This window comes from Lotus japonicus, chromosome 6, assembly GCF_012489685.1.
Source record: "Lotus japonicus ecotype B-129 chromosome 6, LjGifu_v1.2".
Classification (NCBI taxonomy): Eukaryota; Viridiplantae; Streptophyta; class Magnoliopsida; order Fabales; family Fabaceae; genus Lotus; species Lotus japonicus.
Genome location: NC_080046.1, coordinates 18,411,010 through 18,426,905, shown reverse-complemented (window position 1 = coordinate 18,426,905; position 15,896 = coordinate 18,411,010). Strand labels below are relative to the sequence as shown.

The 15,896-nt window shown below is 36.8% G+C and overlaps 1 protein-coding gene across 1 annotated transcript; it reads right to left on the bottom strand.

Moving 5' to 3' along the window:
- Positions 1 to 4,101: 4,101 nt before the first annotated feature.
- Positions 4,102 to 6,573, bottom strand: LOC130725041 (uncharacterized). Its single transcript, XM_057576302.1, has one exon. It carries the CDS (start codon positions 6,571 to 6,573, stop codon positions 4,102 to 4,104), a length of 2,472 nt encoding a protein of 823 aa, XP_057432285.1.
- Between the last annotated feature and the right edge of the window lie 9,323 nt (positions 6,574 to 15,896).

The following is a 15,896-nucleotide window of genomic DNA, read 5'->3' as shown; positions in this document are numbered from 1 at the left end:
AGCCCGTTGATTTGCCCTAGATTTGTGCTTTATCCATACTCTCATATGTTCTAGCTCCAGATCGTGCTTTACTCGAGATCTCTCCCTCACTGATTCCCTTTAATCCCGCATCTCCAAAGTGTCATTTTTGTTTTTTGGGGTTTCTAAAGAAATGAGAAAGAGGGTAGGGAAGAGAGGGTGTGGCGGCTATATATTGTTAGGTTTAAAGAGAAAAAAGAAAGGTTGGGATGAGGGAGTCATGGTGTTATTTTGGGTTTGCAGGGATAAGGTCAAGGAGATGAAAAATAATTGAAAGAGGAAGATGAAGAAACTATTGTGTTTGTGGTGGCGCAGGGGCGGATTCACCGCCTGGTTTGCCTGGGCCCTTGCCCAGGCTCAAAGGAAATATTTTTTTTTTCTTTGGACCAGGTAAGCATTTGGGTCCAAAAAAAGAAGAGAGAAAGGGCAAAATTGGGTGAAGGTGAAGGAGGATGATGGTGAGTGAACTGTGAAGAGGGTTGAGTGTGGGTGAGGGTGAGTGAAGCAGGGGGAGCGGCCTGTGGGTGGTTTCTTCAAAATCGATTTTCTCTCCCAAAATCGGATATGACCGAAGCTGGAAATCTTAGGGCCTGTTTGATTTCTGTTTTTAAAAACAGTTTTCTGTTATATAATTTTTTTTTTCGAAAGCAAAAATTATATTCATATAAAATTGAGGAAATAGTCAAGATAAACACCCTCCTCAAAAGGGTTTCAAAAAATCAGCAAACAGAAAGTAACTCCAACCATGAAAAGAACCACCCAAGATAAATAACCCGAACCAAGGACCTAAAAGCCCAAACAAGGCCACCACTTAGAAAACAACCAAAAATCCCCATGAAGACCCCCAAAAGCCGACAAAGACCCTATTTTATAAAATTTTAAAACAAAAAACTTGCTTGATAAAATTGTTTTCTCATAAATGATTTAAAAACAGTTTCCTATTTTTTTTTTGTTTTTAAAACAGAAAAACCAGAACAGAAAAAAATTGTTTTTGTTTTTTAATTTTTAATTCTTGTTTCAGAAACATCATAACTGATAGCGAATCTGCAAGTGTACAGATTGCTCGAAGTAATAAAAAGATCGAACCATAAGGATTGCGTAGTTTATACTCTAAATTAACTAAACTTAGAATGATAGGACGTAAAAATAAAAATAAAAATAAAGAGATGATTGATTTTTCGAAAGTAACTTAACTGCAATAAAATTAAAGAAAGCAAATAACACTGTTGAAATGAATTCAATTTAAAAGCGCGCTAGGGCTCCTGATTTCATTAACCTTCTCCCTATGTATCTCCCCAATCAGTTATAATTATGTATCAAATTAAGTTTCAAGGTGCTAAGCCTAATTGTCCACTTATCAATTCCTTGCATAAGTGTCCCTTCCAATTAGTTAGTGATAGCTAATTCCTTAGTACCTAATCCTAATCAATCAGAGATAAAAGTTCAATTTAGATCAGGCAAACACAAGCAATTTGTTACCCTTATCCCTAAGGTGTAAAGACCCTTGCTCAATTCCTCCCCAAATCCCTAAATTCTACCAATTTTCCAATTGCATAGAAAATAGTGTGACAAACTATTGCAATAGAAAGTATCAATTAAAATAGATGAGAAATTCATAAACTACAATATAAATCATAATCATAACTGAAACTTGGTTCAAAACATAGTTTAATGGAAAACTAGATCAATCACCCTAACACAAAGGAAGTTTAGCCTGACATAGTCATGGAAACAAATCAAAATTCAAGCCAAACCTCAAAATCTTGACAAAGAACCAAGTAAGCTCTAAGCAAAAACCCAAAAAACGAAGCTCTCCAAGTTCTAACGTGAAAAAGTGTCTAAATTAGGTTTAAAACGCACTTAAATAGAGTTTGACAGATATTTCGCGCAAATGCGCGAACTTCGTGAAGGAACTCGCGCAAAACTTTCTAGCAGCTACTTCCTTGGCGCGTCTGCGCGAAATGCAACAGGAAATTGGTGCAGAACTGGCGTAAAGAAATCCAGATTGCTCCAGACTTCGAGATTCTTGGCTCTCTCCCTTGATTTGCTCATTGATTCAACATCTTCTCCTAAAATAACAATAATAATAAAGAAAAATAATTAAAAACCAATAATAGAGATTAACTAGGAGATAGAGTAAGATACCGAATTCAAATAACTTGATTAAATCCTAATGAAATCTATAAAAATAACATAAAAGATATAGAAAAATTCTAAAACTAAATGAAAACATTAAAATGCATGAACTAAGCCTAAAGTGTCCTAAAATGACCGAAATATCCTAAAAACTATATTAAACCAGGAAAATAGCCTTAAATCCCGGGTTATCACACCCCTATACTCAACGACAGCTTGTCCTCAAGCGTAAACTTAAGGTTGCTTGTCCTCAAGCTCAATAAAACATTTCAAAGTAAGATGCTATTATACATATTTTCACAAAAGATGCATGAGATGAACTCCTCAAAATAGTTCATGTAGAGAATCAAGCTTAAAAAAACTAAGTAGCCTTCAGTAAGTGCAAACAAGAATTATAGAAAATACCAAGATGTGGGGTTTCATATTTTATTCCTACTTCCCCAACCCCATATTGAGAATGCACTAATGATGACCAACAGTTTTATTTTATTCTGAGCACACACATGTTTCCTTTCTTTTTCAATTTAGCTTTTTCCCAACCCTTCACAGTTATTACCAACTCAGGGCGAAATTCTTTTCTTTTATTTAACAAGGTCAGAATATGATTGGGGGTATGCTCAGTGGTGCAAATACTTCCCATTCCCTTACTCACATTCTTTCCCTATTTTTTTTTTTCATTTTTAGCACTTTTGCTTTACTTTCACATGTGTGCCTCTTTTGTAACCTCACAGCCAAAAAGAGTGTAGACTCAATATAAAGATTAAAAGGAAAACTACATATTTTGTGCATTATCCCCACTAACCTGGAATATTAATAACCTTACTGCACTTTCCCAAAACTCACTCAAGTCTTTATCACCTCACTCTCCACATGTTCCACAAGTTTCACTCACACTCATGCATCAAACACTTTTTATTATAACAACTAGCATCAAACCCAGAACAGATATTAAAAACAACAACAAGCATTATTCAAGCATAAAAGTGTGAATACCAAGAATCCAAGGCATGTGCATACTAGTGTGTGCAATCTAAATAACTAAATGCTAAATGCATGATCATGAATTTAAATGAGAGATGAGTGGTTCAGTAAAACTCCCTTTACTCAGATTTGGGTGCAAACAGTGATAGCACCAGGACTCTGTCAGCTGGACCTTCCAGCTCAATTCTGATCATGTAAATCACTTAGTCCTTGTAAAAATGAACACACAATTAAACTACCACAATTATAACTCAAATAACTCATGAGAATACTAAGACTCAACAGAAAATAAAGACTCAAACTAAAAAGCATATATTTTTTTGTTTTTGATTTTTTTTTTAAAAAAAAACTTTTGGCGTAATTGCGCCATATTTAACACAGTAGCCCAGGCAAAACTCGCGCAAAATTTTTCAGAACCACGTATGGCCGCGCATTTGAGCGAAAAGGGAGGAGATTCTCGCGCAAAAAATTCCAGAATGGTTTTCAGTTGCGCATTTGCGCGAACTTATACCTGGGAACCGCGCAGAATCCGCGCAGGAAATTCCAGAAACGTTTTCTATCATTTTTTTTTCAAAACTAACACTACGAAACCGGAAATAAAAAAAAGAAATATTATTAAAATTAAGAAAGCAAATCGAAAAATGAAATTAAAACTAAAACTACCGCTTGGGTTGTCTCCCAAGAAGCACAATTTTATAGTCTTTGTTAGACTTCACCGGACTAAGGATTCTATCCGGGGTTTACCCCATAGTGCATTGCACTTCCAGGTTTCTTAAACTCAGCATACATTTTCACCATGTTCTTGCAAGCAATCTCAAAAGCGTGAACACAGTTGTTCAATTTGGAGTTAAAAGGGATAGGAGGTTTCTCATCTTTCTTATGTTTTGGCTTCCATATGAAGGACTCTCCTTTCGCTTTCTCCTCTTTCCGCTCCATGTTGGCCATAACGCTTTCAAGATGAACTGGTTAAGCTTGATTTCCTAGGTTCTCCTCCTTCTGCTCTGAGTTGACAACCATGCTCATTGAGTAGACTTTCTCAGTTTGGTCGCTCTGCGTGTTTTTCTTTTTCTTCTTATTTGATGCTCCCGCTTTTTGTTTAAGGAAGAACTGCTTCAACTTCTCATCACTCCACTCGTCCATCATCTCTACCAAGAATGCATCATTCTTCTCAATTTGCTTTGGCTTTAGGTCAAATATGGTGAAAGTGATTTTCTCATCAGCTACCCTTAAACATATTGTTCCTTTTCCCACATTTATTTTCGCTTGTGAAGTGGCTAGGAATGGTCTTCCCAGAATCAATGGTATTTTAGAGTCCTCGTTTATATCAATTATCACAAAATCCACCGGGAACTCAAACTCTCCTACTCTCACTAGCACATCTTCAACAACTCCCCAAGGAGACACCATGGAGCGGTCTGCTAGTTGAAGCATCATCATTGTTGGCTTCAGCTCTCCAACATTAAGTCGCTCGAACATTGATAGAGGCATTAAGTTGACGCTCGCCCCCAAATAACATAAAACTCTCACTTCCTTTGAAGCCACAAAATTAACAGGTAGAGTGAAACTACCTGGGTCCCTTCGTTTAGGTGGAAGCTTCTTTTGCAGAATAGCGCTACACTCCTCAGTAAGCTCAACGATGTCATTCTCTTCACTCAACTTCCTTTTCTTAGAAATTATCTCCTTCATGAACTTGACATATTGAGGCATCTTTCCTAAAACTTCAGAGAATGGGAGGTCTACACGCAACTTTTTAAACATAGAAACGAACTTGGAGAAATGCTTCTCCAACCTCCTCTTTGCTATGTTAGTGGGGAAAGGGGGAAAATGAACTTTTGTAAACTTATTACTTTCTAAATCTACTTTTCTCTCTTTCACTATCCTATCTTCACTCTGTTCTTTTTCCTTACTTATCACTTCAGATTCACTTTTATTCCCAGTCTCACTCTTATTCTTTTCATTATTTTTTTTCTTTTCAATTTCATGCATAACTTTTCCACTTCTTAGTGTAACAGCAGAAATATTCTCCCTAGGATTAGGCACAGTGTTACTAGGAAACATACCTGGAGGTCTCTCAGATAATTGTTTGGAAATTTGACCGACCTGATTCTCCAAATTTTTGATCGAAGCCTCCTGATTCTTAAAGTTATTTCCTGATTCATTGATGAAGCTATCTGTCGACACTTGAAGCTTGCTAGTAGCTTGTGCCAGTTCTCCCACAATCTCTTCCAAGCTCTTCTTTCCACTTCCTTGCTCTTGAGAGGACAGAGGTTTTTGATCTTGACTATAACCCCTTTGATTTGAGTACTGCCTCAAATTTCCAGACTTGGCTTGATCTCTCCATGAGAAGTTAGGGTGATTCCTCCAACCCGGATTGTAGGTATTTGAGTAAGGGTTGTTTTGAGGATTACCCATTGCCTTCACTTCCTCGTCAAAATCAGCATCTTCAACACTTGGTTTCCGACCGTCCAAACGTTGTACTATGGAATCCATCTTTTGTGACAACTTCCTGTTGGAGGTGAGAACATCAACATTTGTTCCAACTTCATGCACACTTTCCCGGTTCTCCCTATCATAATCTGACTGTGAAGATCTAGTGGCCAAATTGTCGATGATCTCAAGAGCTTTGTGTGCAGGCAATGAATCAAATGCACTATTAGCTGCTGCGTCCAACATACCTCTTGCGTACTCACGCAATGATGAGTAGAATTTGTCCACTTGTTCACCAGTAGAAATATTATGACCGGGACACTTCCTCAGAAGTTCTTGGAACCGCTCCCAAGCCTCATACAAATTTTCAGATTTGCTCTGTTTAAATGCATAAATTTCCTGCTTCGCCTTTCTGATGCGTGTGGATGGAAAGAATTTGGCGATAAATTTTCCCACCAAGTCCTCCCATGTTCGAATGCTGTTAGGGGGTTGTGACCTCAACCAATCTTCTGCAACATCCTTCAAAGTGTAGTGAAAAAGAATCATCCGGACTGTATCCAAGCAGACTTCACGCCTTTTTAGAGACTCACAATGTCTGGTGAATCTGTCCATGTGAGCATGCGCATCCTCAATAGCTTTACCTCCAAACTGATGCTGGCTTACCAACTGAATATAATGATGTGGAATCTGAAAGTTGTCTGGTATGTCTGCTGGAAGGACAACGCTGCCCTCATATGTATAGCTCATACGAGGGGCAGTGATTTCCCTCAATGGTCTCTGAGCATCACGTTCAGCTTCTTCTTCTTTCTGGCGAAGAATCCGAGCTTCAACTTCAGCTTCTACTCTCGCTTCATACGCAGCTCGATTTCTTGCTTCAGCTTGTGCTTCCTCCATTGCAGCGGTAGCTTTGGCTTGGCCCTTCTTCTTCCTCTGTTGTGCACGATTAGATCGACAAGTTCTTTCGATTTCTAGATCAAACAACAAAGATTCAGGACTAATTGTACCTCGCATGCACTAACAAACAGAAGTTAGTAATACCCGCACAAGAGAATTAAAGTAAAAATCCTAACAAATAGATTCAGAAAAATTAGAGAATAAACTAAACACAATCCCCGGCAACGGCGCCAAAAACTTGATAGCGAATCTGCAAGTGTACAGATTGCTCGAAGTAATAAAAAGATCGAACCATAAGGATTGTGTAGTTTATACTCTAAATTAACTAAACTTAGAATGATAGGACGTAAAAATAAAAATAAAAATAAAGAGATGATTGATTTTTCGTAAGTAACTTAACTGCAATAAAATTAAAGAAAGCAAATAACACTGTTGAAATGAATTCAATTTAAAAGCGCGCTAGGGATCCTGATTTCATTAACCTTCTCCCTATGTATCTCCCCAATCAGTTATAATTATGTATCAAATTAAGTTTCAAGGTGCTAAGCCTAATTGTCCACTTATCAATTCCTTGCATAAGTGTCCCTTCCAATTAATTAGTGATAGCTAATTCATTAGTACCTAATCCTAATTAATCAGAGATAAAAGTTCAATTTAGATCAGGCAAACACAAGCAATTTGTTACCCTTATCCCTAAGGTGTAAAGACCCTTGCTCAATTCCTCCCCAAATCCCTAAATTCTACCAATTTTCCAATTGCATAGAAAATAGTGTGACAAACTATTGCAATAGAAAGTATCAATTAAAATAGATGAGAAATTCATAAACTACAATAGAAATCATAATCATAACTGAAATTTGGTTCAAAACATAGTTTAAAGGAAAACTAGATCAATCACCCTAACACAAAGGAAGTTTAGCCTGACATAGTCATGGAAACAAATCAAAATTCAAGCCAAACCTCAAAATCTTGACAAAGAACCAAGTAAGCTCTAAGCAAAAACCCAAAAAACGCAGCTCTCCAAGTTCTAACGTGAAAAAGTGTCTAAATTAGGTTTAAAACGCACTTAAATAGAGTTTGACAGATATTTCGCGCAAATGCGCGAACTTCGTGAAGGAACTCGCGCAAAACTGGCGCATAATTTTCCAGCAGCTACTTCCTTGGCGCGTCTGCGTGAAATGCAACAGGAAATTGGTTCAAAACTGGCGCAAAGAAATCCAGATTGCTCCAGACTTCGAGATTCTTGGCTCTCTCCCTTGATTCGCTCATTGATTCCACATCTTCTCCTAAAATAACAATAATAATAAAGGAAAATAATTAAAAACTAATAATAGAGATTAACTAGAAGATAGAGTAAGATACCGAATTCAAATAACTTGATTAAATCCTAATGAAATCTATAAAAATAACATAAAAGATATAGAAAAATACTAAAACTAAATGAAAACATTAAAATGCATGAACTAAGCCGAAAGTGTCCTAAAATGACCGAAATATCCTAAAAACTATATTAAACTACATGCAAATAAACCAGGAAAATAGCCTTAAATCCCGGGTCATCAATAACAGAGAGAACAGGCTGTTCTTTTATCTTTCATTAATGGCACAGTCGTAATTATCAGCAACCGGTAAATAGGTTTCTACACAACATAACCCTCTTCTTTCTCTAAGCCTCATTCTGTACTTCGTTTCGTTCTCAGCTTGAGCCAACAAAAATCAAGTAGTCGTGGCCACAATTAAATGGAAACCCATCAATAGTTTTAAAGAATAATATTTGAGGGAACACCATGTACTCATACATAATTTCTAGAAACAAAAAGCCACCATTCAAATGCAAAACACAAATGACGAATGGGGGTGGGGGATAGAGGCTTATCAAATAAAAAGGACTAGTCAGCCGCTTGAAAAAGGCTATGATGAAGTCAACGGATACAAGCTCATCAACAATGGTTAACATAATCTGCAACTTCTTGATCTCATAACCAACAGCAACAAGTTTTACGTTTTTAGGGTGTGAGGAGTGAAAATTAATTTGATTCAAAAAATTCATCTTAATTACTGTATTCCTGAGGATGGATCCAAACAAATTTTCTATTTTTTGTTTCTAAAACATGCTTTTGGTACAAATTTTTCAAACAAATTTTTTTTTTGTTTTTTACTTTCAAAACTGTTTTTAAAATCTAATTACCAAACAAGTATTTTTTTTATATTGTTCTAATAAAATAGTGTTTAAAAATTATTTTACAAAACACTTTTGAAAACAAAAAAAACTAAAAACACAATCAAACAAGCCCTTAGGTTCTGCGTTCTTGTTCTTTCAACTCTCATCCACTTTTGTTCTCTGCATGCACAATACTTTAGGTAGAAATTCCAGCATCAAGAAAGCTAATTGTCATTGTTTGTTGCAGAAAGAAAAAAAAAAGAGAGAAGGAGGTGAATTGTGGGTTTTATTTTGAAAGGGAATTGTGGTTTGTTGAGAAAGACGGATGTGGAGCTTGGAAGGATTTTTTTGGGTAAGCCAATAATATTTTATATAATGCACAAGAAGTGCTAAAAAGAGCAAATACAGATTCAGGTTCAAATGAGAAGAAAAGAGTAAAAACAAAATTGAGAAAAGAGTGGAAAAAACAGGAACAGCGAACACAAGGGAAGGACAGAGGTGGTTAGACAACTTTGCAATGAATAAAAAGATAAGGTACTTGTGGCTGGGATTGTTGGAGCTTAGTGGAGGGGTACAACTGTCATCATGTTTATTTTCCATTGTGTTTGTTTTTCATTGTGTTTGTTTACAATTTTTTTTTAAAAACTCAAAACAAACCAAACAAGCGTTCATTTACAATACATTAAAAAAAACGTTTATTTACAATATTTAATAATTATAATTTGTTTATTTCTCATTAGAAATAATTTCTCCAAGCATGTATATTAATTATAATATTTGTATCAATTTTCGTCATTGCACACTCAAAATCAATTCTAATATCCAAACAAAATTCTCTTACAAGAATCACGTACCTCACAATGTATCTAAGCATAAATTAAATCACTCAAACTCACGTCTCACGTTTACCAGATCCAATTCTGGTCAGATCCAATCATTGCTAACGTTAATCCGAACACACACTCAATTCTTTAGCCGCACACATACGAGTTTGACCTGAAGCCTTGAACCCACTTTCTCCTCCTTCCTTCACCCGTTCGCCGGCCGCCGCCTGCTGATTGGTCGCCACCCGCAGCCACCATCCATTGCGGTTAAAATTATTGCCCAGGCTTCACAAAATTTCTGGTTCTGCCACTGGTGGCCGGCAAGGTCAAGTTGGATGGACATGGAGAGGGGGATGTGTTTGTGGATTTGTTTGAGAAACTATATCACGTTAAAAAAAATCTCTAGGTTTTTTCAATTTGTTGGTTTATTCATGAAAATGATGAAGGAGTTGGGGATGAAGGAGAAGAAGGTCGTGATGATGAATGAATGAAAGAGATGATGGTGGAGATGAAGGTGATGGAAGAAGATTGAGGATGGAACATGATGAGAGATGTGTTAGAATTTTGGGTCACAAATGTAACTTTTAATTGTATTAAGGCCATTATTTAATTAGCCAAAACTAAAGTGGTCTATTTAATATTGATCTTATGGCTAAGGGCATATGTGTTATGAAAAGGTATTGTACGGATACCATAAGACAATATTCTAATTTGATGAGGGGCCAAATTAGAAATATTGAAAACAGAATTGTAACTGATGCAGTTACTTATAGGGTTAACACAACAACGTGAAAAGCTTCTCCTCATCCCCATCAGAGAAGAACATTAGGAAACCCTAAGGGTGATCTACAATTGGAAGATCACAACCCCAGATCCTTCAGCGATTCCCATGGCTCATTCAGGTACGCTTCCGCTCTAGATCTTCATCATGTTTTTCGGGTATGGGTTAATCAAGTGTGGTTTAGGACTATGCTCCTGTTTTCTATATTGGTAGAAAAGCATGTGGTTAGGAACAAATCCTTACTTGTAAAGAAACCTACAAGTGGTATCAGAGCCGCCCATGCCTGATGCATGTTTGATTTTGGTAATTTTTTTGAGATTAGGGTTCCATTTTTTGGGTTATTGGATTAATGATTCACGTTTGCGGTTTCAGTTTTACACATTCAGAAAATTTGTTGTTTCGTCGTTTTTGGGTATTCACGTATTATATATATTCAATATGTAATTCTGGAATTGTGATGCGTGTTTTTTTGGATTATATACAAATTCAGTTTCAACCTGTTTCTTCTCCAAATTGAGACATGGAATATATGTAAAGCTTAGAAAAGAAAAGCACATGATATCGTGTTTTTATAATTACATATTATATGTGCCAATTCAGTTTATTTGCCATTTGCTAATGTTCTTGTTTATACTACCTATACTTATCTGGGTATTATGGAAAATTCAGTTTCGTTTTTTTTTTTGAATCCGAAAAAAAATTTGTTTAGATTAAATTTTGGATTATATAGTTACTGTTTTGGATTCAACAACATTCAGGGGTATATGAATTTCATATAAAGATTGAGTTTCAGTGGTTGAGTTATTCAGTGTGATCAAATTTTGGCTATAGTTTGTATTTTTATACAATTGTTTAATAGTTTAAAAGAGTCAATTAAAATAAGAAAGTCCCAAAAGTGACCTCTTTTTATGGAGATTGCTCATAAGAAATATTAAAAGTTTTTGTGCGTGTGGCTGTTTATCCATGCGAGTATTAATGGACCCCAAAGGAAAAGTTAATGTTTGGCCGGATTTCATACACACCTGTGATGATAAACATGTGATAATTTTAAGGGTTTACATGTGAATAATAAATCAATCCAAAGAAGGATTTGTTATTTGACATGATTTATTATCAATGTTTGATCATTACAACAAGAGTACCACTAGAAATTAGTATTACTGTCAAAAGACATGATATTGATGGTGCACTAGGTATCTTGAGATGGGTTATGCCATTCTTTGAACATATTGATAATTCAATTTTTCTTAATGTGAGTATATTTATAGTATTTGTTTTTGTTCTATTTTCAGCAACTATTGGTTCGATATCTGCTAACCTGAATTCGGTTCCGGTCCTTGATGGAACAAATTTTAAGGACTGGAAAGAGAACATGGAAATTGTTCTTGGCTGCATGGATCTTGACCTTGCACTAAGGATGGAGAAACCCGCTTCTCCTACGGAATCTAGTACCTCTGAAAAGAGGAAAGATTATGAGAAGTGGGATCGCTCCAATCGCATGAGTCTTATGATCATTAAGCGCGGCATTCCTGAGGTCTTTAGGGGTACTATCTCGGAAGAGATAAAAGGTGCCAAAGATTTCCTTGCTGAAATTGAAAAGCGCTTTGCAAAAAGCGATAAGGCGGAAACAAGTACTCTTCTTCAGAACTTAATTTCCATGAAATATCAGGGCAAAGGAAATATAAGGGAATACATTATGGGCATGTCAAATATTGCTTCAAAACTTAAGGCGCTAAAGCTTGAGCTGTCGGATGACTTGCTCATTCATTAAGTATTGCTTTCTCTCCCTGCACAATTCAGTCAGTTTAAGATATCTTATAACTGTCAAAAGGAGAAATGATCTCTTAACGAGCTCATTTCATTTTGTGTGCAAGAAGAGGAAAGGTTGAAGCAAGAAAGGAAAGAAAGTGCTCATTTTGTTAGCACCTCTAAAGACAAGGCCAAAAGAAAGAAAACTATTGAGCCCAAGAATGAAGCTGCTGATGCTCCAGCACAAAAGAAACAGAAAGAGGATGATACCTGTTACTTTTGCAATGTGTCTGGGCATATGAAAAAGAAATGTACTAAATATCACGCTTGGCGTGCAAGGAAGGGTACATTTTTTGCTTTGGTCTGTTCTGAGGTCAATTTAGCTTCAGTACCTAGAAACACTTGGTGGTTAGACTCTGGTGCAACTACTAACATCAGTGTTTCAATGCAGGGTTGCCTAAGCTACCGGAAGCCAAATGATGTTGAAAGATACATCTATGTTGGAGATGGCTAAACGGTGGAGGTGGAAGCTATAGGGCATTTTAGATTATTATTGTGTACTGGATTTTATTTGGATTTGGAAGACACTTTTGTGGTACCGTCATTTAGACGGAATTTAATTTCAGTTTCTAATTTGGACAAATCAGGTTATTCATGTTCATTTGGAAAAAGTAAAGCCGAGTTGTCTTTTAATTCAAATATTGTTGGAACCGGTTCACTTATTGGATATGATAATCTGTATTTGCTGAGCACTGTAGCCACCTATAGTGAATCCCTGAATGTGGAATCACGTGGTACTAAGCGTAAAATTGATAATAACAATTCAGAAGCATTATGGCACAAGCGCCTAGGTCACATCTCTAAAAATAGAGTTGAGCGGCTAGTGTCAGATGGAATTTTGGATTCCATTGACTTCACAAACTTTGATGTTTGTGTTGAATGCGTTAAAGGTAAACAGACCAAAACAAAGAAATTTGGTGCATATAGAGCTACAGGCGTCTTGGAATTGATACATACGGATATTTGTGGACCATTTCCAACACCTTCCTGGAATGGTCAACAATATTTTATATCATTCATAGATGATTATTCGAGATATGCATACTTATTTCTTATACATGAAAAGTCTCAATCATTGGATGTGTTCAAATCATTTAAGGCTGAAGTTGAGAACCAACTCAATAAAAGAATTAAGAGTATCAAATCTTACCGTGGTGGTGAATATTACGGTAGATATGATGGTTCAGGTGAACAACGTCCAGGGCCTTTTGCCAAATACCTAGACGAATGCGGAATCGTCCCACAGTACACCATGCCAGGGTCACCTAGCATGAATGGTGTGGCTGAAAGACGAAACCGGACTCTTAAGGATATGGTAAGGAGTATGATTTGTCATTCTACTTTGCCAGAGTCACTCTGGGGAGAGGCACTAAAGACTGCAGCTTACATTCTAAATAGAGTGCCAACCAAGGCAGCTGCCAAAACACCTTATGAGTTTTGGACTGGGCGAAAGCCTAGTTTGAAACATTTTCATGTATGGGGATGTCCAGCTGAGGCAAGGCCTTATAGGCCAAATGAAAATAAATTGGACTCCCGAACAGTGAGCAGCTACTTTATTGGTTATTCTGAAAGATCCAGGGGCTATAAATTTTATGATCCCAAATTAAAGACAATTTTTGAGACGGTAACAACCACGTTCTTTGAGGATATAGAGTTTTGAGGGGAGAATAAGATTAGAGACTTTGTTTTAGAGGAAGAGTCGGTAACAATTCCAAAACCGATCCATACAGTTGCTTTTGATGAAGCAAGTACGGAACCTCTACAAGACATTGTTGTTGAATCTCCTCCTACTCAAGGTGATATGGTGGTTCATGAAGAACAAACTCAAGATCCTCAAGAACAAGTGTTACAAGAACCAATACCTTTGCGGAGATCCACTAGAGAAAGAAGAAATTCTATTCCAGATGATTACATAGTCTTTCTCCAAGAACATGAGGAAAATAATGGTATGATGGAAGCTGATCCAATCAACTTCCAGCAAGCCATGCAGGATTCCAACTCTGAAAAGTGGATTGAAGCAATGAAGGAAGAGTATAAGTCCATGCAAGACAATAAGGTTTGGGAACTTGTCCCATTACCGGAAGGTGTGAAACCCATTGGTTGCAAATGGATATTTAAGACCAAGCGGGATTCTAATGGTAATGTGGAGAGGTATAAGGCTCGTCTTGTGGCTAAGGGTTATACTCAAAAGGAAGGGATTGACTTTAAAGAGACTTTCTCTCTGGTTTCATCGAAAGACTCTTTTAGGACAATCATGGCTCTTGTTGCACATTATGATTTGGAACTTCATCAAATGGATGTCAAGACAGCGTTTCTCAATGGAAACATTGATGAGACAATCTATATGGTGCAACCAGAAAACTTTGTGTCAGGAGACCCAAAGAATATGGTTCGCAAATTGACAAAATCCATTTATGGACTAAAGCAGGCATCTCGTCAGTGGTACCACAAATTTCATGAAGTAATTCTCTCATTTGGTTTCGAGGTGAATGTTGTTGAAGATTGTGTGTATCACAAATTCAGTGGGAGCAAATATATTTTCTTGGTTCTGTATGTTGATGACATACTGCTTGCCACTAATGATATAGGCATGTTGCACGAAACCAAGAGATTTCTATCAAGAAAATTTGAATTGAAAGATCTTGGTGACGCTTCCTTTGTATTAGGAATTCAGATACACCGAGACCGATCTCGGGGTATTCTGGGATTGTCACAAAGGAGCTATATCGAAAAGGTACTGAAAAGGTTTGGCATGCAGAATTGTACATCAGGGGATACTCCAGTTGCTAAGGGAGACAAATTTAGTCTCAGTCAATGCCCAAAAGGAAACTTAGAAATTCAGGAAATGCAAAAGATTCCTTATGCATCAGCTGTAGGGAGTCTTATGTATGCCCAAGTTTGTACGCGTCCATATATAGCGTTCATAGTTGGGATGTTAGGCAGATATTTGAGCAATCCAGGAATGGATCATTGGAAAGCAGCCAAAAGGGTTATGAGGTATTTACAGAGAACAAAAGATTATATGCTCACATATAGGAGGTCAGACCAATTGGAGATCATTGGATATTCTGACTTTGATTTTGCTGGATGCCAAGATAGTAAGAGATCCACTTCAGGCTATATCTACATGTTAGCTGGTGGTGCAGTTTCTTGGCGTAGTGCCAAGCAAACTCTCATAGCTTCATCCACCATGGGAGCAGAATTTGTAGCATGTTTTGAGGCATCTAACCATGGGATTTGGCTGAGGAATCTTGTCACTGGCTGCGAATTGTGGAAGGAATTGAAAGACCGCTTAAGTTATACTGTGACAATAAATCAGCCGTCTTATTTTCCAACAATAATAGGAGCTCGACCAAGTCAAAACATATTGACATCAAGTTCCTAGTTGTTAAGGAAAGGGTACAAAGTGGACAGATTTCTATAGAACACATAGGGACAAACTCCATGATAGCGGATCCTCTTACAAAAGGTCTTCCGCCTAAGGTCTTTCATGAGCACACTGCTCACATGGGTGTTTTGCAGTGTGAGGAATGCTTAGTTTAGTGGGAGTTACTCATATATAAATTTTGTGTTCTATGTTTGGTATTATGCATGCATACTCTAGTATTTGGATATTTTTTTGGTTAATTATAAAGTTTGATATTCTGTTATTTATGCTTTGTACAATAAGGTTATTGAATGACCTCACTAAAGTAAAGTAGGACCAGTTGAAAATTGACAAGTACAGGCCACCTTCTTGTGATTTTCATGTTGCACATTTCATAATGAATCTATGTCATTTAGTTATGTCAGAACTAGTAATCATTGATGGGTTTAGTTATGATTGATATAACAAAAATCACTTTGGTTCTATGTACTGGCATGG

Excerpts from the sequence above, each read along its gene's own strand:
- LOC130725041 (XM_057576302.1), bottom strand. The coding sequence starts at position 6,573 with ATGCGAGGTACAATTAGTCCTGAATCTTTGTTGTTTGATCTAGAAATC.